This window comes from Sapajus apella, unplaced genomic scaffold (assembly GCF_009761245.1).
Source record: "Sapajus apella isolate SASKATOON/1434 unplaced genomic scaffold, GSC_monkey_1.0 scaffold2374, whole genome shotgun sequence".
Lineage (NCBI taxonomy): Eukaryota > Metazoa > Chordata > Mammalia > Primates > Cebidae > Sapajus > Sapajus apella.
Window position 1 is genome coordinate 1 of NW_022439300.1, and position 8,784 is coordinate 8,784.

The window sequence follows — 8,784 nt, forward strand, 5'->3', positions numbered from 1 at the left end:
TGGTCGAAGGCGCGCTGCGCGAACACCACCCCGCTCTGCGCGCTCACAGACACGTAGGATAAAAGTTCCTGTGGCTCCAGGTCGCTCGCTACAATAGAGTAGGAAACTTGGCCATTGGGGCCCAAGTCAGGGTCGGAGGCACTGATTTGAACGACGGAGGCGCCAGGAGGATTGTTCTCTGCCACGTGAATCATGTAGGAATTCTGCTGGAAAATAGGTGCATTATCGTTGATGTCGGAGATGTGCAGGGTGACAATTATGCTGGAGGAGAGGGGCGGCTTGCCCCCGTCGGTAGCTGTGATGGTGAGATTGTATTCCGGGGTCTCCTCCCGGTCCAGGGCGCCATCTGTCACTAGCTTGTAATAGTTCTTTGAGGAAGATTTCAAAATAAACTTGGCATTTTCCAACACTTGGCAGTAAACTTCTCCATTTTCTCCAGAGTCTCTGTCTCTCGTTTTTATCAAGGCGATGATTGTTCCTGGTGGCGAATCTTCTGGTAGGGGAGTAAATACTGAAGTCACAGTAACTTCAGGTGCACAATCGTTCTCATCAAGAATTTCAACTTGGATAATGCAGTGGGCTGCTAGATCTCCAGGATCTTTTGCTTCGATACTCAAAGTGTAACTATTTGCAGTCTCAAAATCCAAATCACCCTTTGTCTTGATTTCTCCTGTTTTTTCATTTAAGTTAAAAAAGTGTTTCACTTGTTCGTCCACATTGTGAAAGGAGTAGGTGATCTCAGCATTTATGCCTTCATCCTCGTCAGTGGCCGTCACTTGAAGCACAAAGAAACCTGGGGGCACGTCCTCCCTCAGGGTGACCCTGTAAACATCCTGGCTGAACACCGGAGGGTTATCGTTGGCATCTGTGACTTGGATTAGGATTTGGGTCCTGCCACTTTGAGGTGGGTCTCCGCCATCCAAAGCTGTGAGGACCAGTTGATGGAAAATGTGCTCTTCTCTGTCCAGAGAATGTTTTAGAATTAACTCAGGATATTTACGTCCATCTGGAGTCTGTTTCTCAGCGAGATCAAAGTACTCGTCGTCATTAAGGTGGTATCTTTGTAGTGAATTAGGACCAACATCTGAATCCAGGGCTGGGTCAAGTGGAAATGTTGTACCTGGCTTAGTGGATTCGACAATTTTTAAATCAATCTTACTCTGTTTGAATAGCGGGGTATTATCATTTATATCCTGCACAATTACTGCTATGTGGAAAATATTTAGTGGGTTTTCAGCGACAGTGTCGAAATCCAGAATGCACAGAGGCTGCTTCCCACATATCTGCTCTCGGTCTATTCTATCACCCACAAGTAAGTCCCCGCTGTCTGGGTTTACTGTGAAATATTCTTTCTCCGCGCTAATCCGCAGCTTTCGGGCCGGCAAGTCCCGGACGCTGAGGCCCAGATCCTTGGCGACATTTCCTACGACCGAGTTTTTGGCCAGCTCCTCTGGAATTGAATAGCGGATCTGGTCTGGGAGAGCTCCGGGAAACAAAGACAACAGGAAGGGCAACAGTACCTGCGGCCACTGCACCAGCCTGCGCCTCCCTGCGCTCGCCTTCATCCTCTGTCTCCCTCGGGCTCCCTTTGCTCCTTTGCCCGTAGGAGAAATAAGCCTTACGTGGACGGCAGAATCCCGGCTAAGCCTTCCGTAGATGGCAGAATCCGGGCTAAGGTTACTTTTCCTGCTTTTGTTTTCTGTTTCCAAATCTATACTGGCTTCCTCTGTGTGGTTGGTTTGTGCAGGAAGCTCCCCTCTGAGACTCCCAAACGCTTCTGTGCTATCTTCTCTTCGTTCTTTTGACCGACAGCGACGCTCAAAGGTTTCCTCAAGAAACTGCACCAATGACTTGTAAATGTTTGCTAAGAACTTTTTTTTCTTTTTTTTTTAATTTATAAAGTCTTTATGTGTTTTTAAATAGGTGAAAAATTCATATAGTTCCAGATTCAAAAGGTGCATTCAGCATAGGTTTTTCACTGCTTTTATCCCGGCTTTTGATGAGGAGAAATGCTTTCACAGGGGAAAGGAGTGTTAATGTTTCTTGGGTATCCTTCCACAGACATGTTTTGTATAGTGCAACAGATTTTTATAAATGTTCTGTCTCCCTTTCTTTTGACTATTAGAAAAGTTTATTTAACAAAAAGACTAATATGAAAATGTACATGACTTAATTTTTACATCATAGTAAAACAGGCCCTATGGAGAGAGGACATGGGTTTCTCCGCTGAACAGTCATTATTTATACTCGTTCCAAGGCTTCTAACATGATGACACTCTTTCCTCATATTACCATCATTCCTATATTGTTCTGTTGTCCGCTAGTCGCCATCTCCACACGTTCATCTATCACAAGATTCATAAAGGGATCAAATCCCCGCAATATTCCTTGGACATGTCTGCCACCATTTAATTTCAATGATAACATCTTGTCCATAAATTTTTTCAACTCGGGAGGGTGAGCTTTGCTCATGATGGCTACCCTGTGGGCACACAGAGCTCTGTCTCCCTTTTTTACGCTAAGGTAAGCATACAACATACCATGTTCTGCACATTGCTTCTTTATTTGTTATATCTTAAAGATTATATCAGTACACAGAGAGCTTTTCCTAGGCTACTAGATAACTATATTATGAACTCCATAATATGAATATACAACAATTTGTTTAATCAAAATTGTTATTTGCTAAAAGAAACCCACTGCCCATTCTAACAAAAACACATTTTTTAAAAAATTCAATTTTAGGTTATAAATTATCTGCTGCTTTCCTAGACCTTTAAAATATGGGCCACTCTCATTCTGGAACACATTCCTAATGCCATGTGAATATGCTTACCACAGTTTGAGGCCAATTGAGCATTTCCAAATTACATTTTATGGCTTAATTACTTTAAACAATCTCTCCTCAGATGTGAGTTGTCTCTCAACATTCACTTGTTATTTCTACTTCCTGCTCCCCAAGCCAGGTAACTGCATCATATCATATTCCAGTTTACTCTATGTATTGCACCAGAACTTTCTATGCATACAAAACCATGTAGAAACTAAAACTCTCCTTTGTAAGTCAAACTGAGGCATATTCCACAGTCTATCGCTACAACTTTCAGTTATCAAATTACACTAATTTGTATAAGTATACACACTCATGAATTTTGAATTAACTCACAGAACTAAATGAAAGCACAAAGAGCAAAAGAGTTGCATATCCCTTAAACACAAAATATTTTCCCCAATATGAAAGAATCCCACAGCCACACGGTGAAATATCTGAAAGTAATTTGTAGGAATAGGGATGAGGCCAACTTACTAAGCAGCACAAATCATGTCAGCCCAGAATCCAAGTTACTCAACCTTCACCAGAGGTTCACATGATGAAAAGAGAAAAGTCTCCATAAACTTATGTTTTCTTTCAAAATCAAGAAAGTCTCAATAGTGACATCATGATAGACAATTTAAAAATTATTAAAGTTACTCCTACAATATACTTAAATTTGAGTGAAATTAACTGGGAAAAATTTCTGATAATCACAGAAGTGCACCAAAGGAATCACCCATAGTCACTGCTAGTGCATCTCAGAATAGCAACAACAAAATGTTTGAAATATACTAGTCCATTGAGAACATATTCTGTTAAAGTTATATCTAAAAGTTAAACTCATAAATTGCCAGCATTTTTAAATTGACATTTTCTAATTATAATGCAAAATACCCTTTCAAGGAAGAAAAAGTAAACTTCAAGCAAAGCATGTACGGTGTAAAAACAGAAAATTAAAAAACCCTCAGTCCAGAGCCAACAATAGCTTCATGAGAAGGAATAATGTAAATGTGAATTTACATAATCACCTTCTATTTCACAGGTCTCTTGTATCTTTTCAGTAACACCTAAGGGAAAGGACATGTATTTATTTATTTATTTATATTTCTAATTTTATTTTACTTTTTTGGAGGCAGAGGCTTGTTCTGTTGCCCAGGCTGGAGTACAGTGGTGTCATCTCAGCTCATTGCAACCTCCGCCTCCCAGGTTCAAACAATTCTCATGCTCAGCCTCTTGGGTAGCTGGGACTACAGGCACACACCGCCATGCCTGGCCAATTTTTTGTGTTTTAGTAGAGACTGGGTTTCACCATGTTGCCCAGACTGGTCTCGAACTCCTGAGCTCAGGCAATCCACCCTCCTCAGACTCCCAAAGTGCTAGGATTACAAGTGTGAGCCACCAGGCCCAGCTGGGAAAAGGAAATTTAAGGAAATGAGGTGGCTTAGAGTTGTAAAATTAGAAAATTCTGGTTGAAACTACAACTGAATGAAAACCAAAAAGGATAACTAATAAACAACATTTTTTGTGTAGTAAATACTATTGGTTATTATTGAAAGGTCATCCACCACTCCTCTTTAAAGCAATAAAATATTAAAAGAGGTGGCTTTATTTGATATATTACATATATAATTGCAGACATTTACACAACTCTGTGTCTATAGTTCAGCATGGTATGATCTATTATAAGATTGACTCACCTGAAGATTAGGGTCTCCTTTTGTTTCAGGTAAATCCTGAGTTATCAGAAGAGGCTCGCTTTTCTCACAGCTCTCCTGGCTGATGAGCATGTCTGCATAGTTGGGCTGGGGGAAGATCAGGTGACTTTTCCTGGAGTCCGAGGTGAGGGAGACCTCGTGGGAATAGGTTTGCAGGAAAGCCTGAACCCCGTCCATGCCTACAAAGTGGGAGGTGGGCACACCCGCCCACCTGCTGCCTTCAGACTGAAGCAGGCGTGACTTGTGCCAGCGTCTCAGCTTGAGTGCTAGAAGCACGGTGACAAAAGCCAGGAAGATGCAGGAGACAGCGGCTACTGCCACCACGAGATAGAGAGTGAGGCCCGAGTCGTCTGGGTCTGCTGAAGGCTTGAGGCTGCCCAAGTCAGCCAGGACATCTGGGATGCTGTCGGCCACAGCCACAGTGACTGTGACAGTGGCTGATAGAGGGGGCTGGCCATGGTCCTGGACGACTACTACCAGGATCTGCTTAAGCGCGTCTCTGTCCAGCAGGGCCCGCGCCGTGCGCACCTCGCCTGTGTGCAGCCCCACTGCAAACAGTCCCGGCTCGCTGGCCTTGAGCAGGCGGTAGGACAGCCAGGCATTCTGGCCTGAGTCTCTGTCCACTGCCACCACTTTGGTCACCAGGTAGCCAGATTCTGCGGAGCGGGGTGCCAGCTCCACTCCAGTGGAGCCGTCTGTGGGGAAGGTGGGGTACAGGATCTCAGGGACATTGTCATTCTGGTCTAGCACAAAGAGGCTCAGTGACACGTTGCTGCTGAGTGGAGGGTCTCCACTGTCACTGGCTGTCACCAGTAGCTGCAGGTCTCTAAACTGCTCATAATCGAAGGAGCGAAGTGCATACAGGATCCCAGTGTTGGAGTTGATGGAGACATAGGAGGACAGGGGTGCACCCTGGAAGGTGTCTTCGGCCAGGGAGTAAGTGATTCGGGCATTGTCACCGCTGTCGGGGTCTTGAGCAGTCATAGATAAGATGGAGGCTCCTCTGGGGTTGTTTTCAGAAATGTAGGCAGAATAGGAAGCATGAGGGAAAGTAGGTGGGTTGTCATTGATGTCCGTCACCTGCAGTGAAATATGAGTTTCTGTAGACAGTGGAGGAGTTCCATGGTCAGTGGCAGTTACAGTGATGTTATATTCTGAGACTTCTTCCCTGTCCAGTGTTGTGTGTGTCAACAACCGATAATAATTTCCATAGGTCTTTTCAAGTGTGAATGGTAGATTATCTGGAATAGAACATGTGACAAGGCCATTCCCTCCTGAGTCACTGTCATGCACATTGAAAAGTGCAATTACTGTACCTGGGGAAGAAGTTTCCTGGACTGAGCTGGTGAGAGATGTAACTGTGACTTCTGGAGCATTGTCATTTACATCCAGAACGGTCACGAGTACCTTGCTTCTGGCTCGGAGACCAGGCCCATCATGGGCTTCCACATCTATGTCATAGAATCCAGAGTCCTCATAATCTAGATCCCCCAATATTGTTATATCCCCACTCAGAGAATTCAACTTGAATAGCTGGGATATTTTGTCTCTTACTTTCCGGAAAGAATATGTCACATCTCCATTGGCTCCTTCATCTGGATCAGTGGCTTTTACAATGAGTAGCCTGGTGCCTACAGGAACGTTCTCACGAACACTTACGTGGTACTCGGGCTGAGTGAATACGGGAGCATTATCGTTGATATCCACAACTATTATGAGAATCCTGGCAGTGCCAGAGTGAACCGGGTCACCTCCATCGAAGGCGGTGAGAACGAGGTGGTGAATCGCCTCTTCCTCGCGATCTAGAGCGCGTTCCAGCACCAGCTCTGGGTACTTAATCCCATCGGCCCCGCTTTGCACATCCAGGGAAAAGTGACCGTTTGCGTTGAGCTGGTAATCCTGCAGGGAGTTTACTCCTACATCCGGATCAAAAGCTTCAGGAAGAGGAAATCTTGTCCCAGGATTTTCATTTTCAGCAACTTTTATTTCCCTCTGTTCTGTCCCAAAACTGGGTGGGTTATCATTAATATCGATTATTTCTACCTCTACCCGCAAAATCTTTACTTTATCTTCTAGGAGAATCTCCAGGTTTGTCACACAGTTTGGAGATCTGTCGCAGAGCTCCTCCCGGTCTATCCTGCCCGCGGTGACCAAGCTGCCACTGCGCGGGTTCAGGGCGAAAAGCTGCGTCCTACCTCTGGAGACGATGCGGACTCCGCGCTCAGCAAGCTCCCGGGGCGCCAGCCCTAGGTCCTTGGCGATGTTGCCCACCGCTGAGCCTTCTTCCTGCTCCTCAAACACCGAGTAGCGGATCTGTTCGGCCCTGATTTCTCCCACAACCCCCAGGAGAAGGCAGATCTGGAGCAGCCGGGTGCGGTCTGGACGAGTAGGAGACGCCGCCATTACAACCCAGCCGCGGAGTCGCCTGTGCTTCGGTTTTCCCTCTTTGGAGGCCTGAGGAGCCCCAGGAGCTTCTGGGTCCAAAACAAAGTGTATTCACAGCCGGAGATCTCAGGGCTTCAGCTTGAAGCTTCATAAAGCTCCAGAGCCAGTGCTTTGTGCTGCAGAAATCTTGTGATTCTGATTAAATTTCTGGTTTGTCTTTTCCCCCTGATTGGTGAACAGCGACACCCAGAGTCTTAACCTGTTCTGCAATTTATTCTTAGTGAATAAAGTATATTTATTATACTTTTTTATTCCTATTTCTCCCAAGATAATAAAAGTCAAATTCCTGTTTTTGATTTGAAATGACAATTCAAGGATAATCCAAATTTTCCTGTACAATAAACTTTATAAAGTTATTTATTTTCTTAGAGAAAATATGACTTTTTTCTTTTTTTCCTTTTTTGGCTAAGAATGTGCTCTCCGTCTTTTCAGTTTTCACATTATTAATCCCCACAGCCCATTCTCAGTACAGAGCATTGTGTGAGGGACACATTTATTCCTCCTAAAGACAAAGGTGGACTTGAAAAATGGAGGAGAGAGATAGGTGAAAAGACAGTGGGACAGGAGCTTGGAGGTCTGGTTTTAGTCCCAGTTTATGCAGTAACAAGTTTCCTCTCATGAGTTGACCCTCTAGAACCTGGGGCAATGCTTCAATTCCCTTGCAATAAACCCACCTACTGTTCAAGAGTTAGCCTTACCCCTGTACAAATGAGATTGGCAAATATGATAATAGGTTTGGGAAGAGAATTTGCTCATTGATTTAGTATATAGTAGATTTTTAGTCATAAGCTACGCATATGACTATCTTGTTCACAATGTGTCCTCAATCTTTAGAACTATACTTCTTATAGAGTAGTACGTTCCATGAAACCTTTTGTTCCATGAAACCTTTCAATGTTTTAGGAATGACCAGTTCAAATGCAAAGCCTAAAACAATGGGTTAATAATTCTGCTCTTAAAAATAAAAAAAGAAATAAAAAGAAAAGTTAGACTGAAGAGCTATAAAGTGCAGATCATAGTTCAGTAATTTTTTCACATGACACATTCAGCATTACTTTACTATAATTCCTAACTTTAACTTAGCTCTCATCTTAGAAATAATCAGTAAAAGGAAATGTTTAGGTAGCTGAACGTGGATTTTCATTACATGCGCCATCACTTTCTTGCTTATGAATATTTAGAGTAATTTACTAATTTGAGAAAATTTGAGATAAAGCAGTACACCAGTTCTTAAGCTTATTAACAATAGCAGTAGAAACGACTTATGCAAATGTGCATTACCTATACAGAATTTAAAAACCCTCAGACTTCGAGTAGATTAAAGGTGTTTTTCACAATCTCAAAGACCTCATAAACTGCAGATGACTAAGAGGTGAAATAAGATTTTTGGAAATAAATCTGACAGTATGCATTAAAAACTCTCAAAATGTTTATAGATTTAACTAATTTCTCAGAAATCTATACCAAAGAAACAAGAAGTATGGAAAATGCTTTATAAACCCAAGTGTATAAATTGGGTTTATTCATTACATTGGGTCATTACATTCCTTGTTTCAATAGAGACAAAATAGAAAGAGCATAAAAATAAATAATTAAGCAATGGTTAAGAAAATTATGGCTGGGCACGGTGGCTCAAGCCTGTAATCCCAACACTTTGGGAGGCCGAGGCGGGTGGATCACGAGGTCAAGAGATCGAGACCGTCCTGGTCAACATGGTGAAACCCCGTCTCTATTAAAAATACAAAACATTAGCTGGGCATGGTGGCTTGTGCCTGTAATACCAGCTACTCAGGAGGTTGAGGCAGGAGA

General features: G+C 43.2%; 2 protein-coding genes and 1 pseudogene across 2 annotated transcripts; all 3 read right to left on the reverse strand.

Annotated features, from left to right (window-relative positions):
• Positions 1-5: 5 nt before the first annotated feature.
• Positions 6-1,632, reverse strand: LOC116547217 (protocadherin gamma-B2; the record flags this gene model as incomplete). The annotated part of the gene is made up of 1 exon (XM_032273235.1): positions 6-1,632. A coding segment is annotated over exon 1 (1,560 nt), but the record flags the coding sequence as incomplete, so codon positions are not given.
• A 635-nt stretch (positions 1,633-2,267) lies between these two features.
• Positions 2,268-3,970, reverse strand: LOC116547216 (annotated as a pseudogene).
• A 433-nt stretch (positions 3,971-4,403) lies between these two features.
• Positions 4,404-8,496, reverse strand: LOC116547215 (protocadherin gamma-A4). Its single transcript, XM_032273234.1, has one exon. The coding sequence runs from the start codon at positions 6,931-6,933 to the stop codon at positions 4,471-4,473; it is 2,463 nt and encodes an 820-aa protein (XP_032129125.1). The 5' UTR covers positions 6,934-8,496; the 3' UTR covers positions 4,404-4,470.
• Positions 8,497-8,784: the final 288 nt, after the last annotated feature.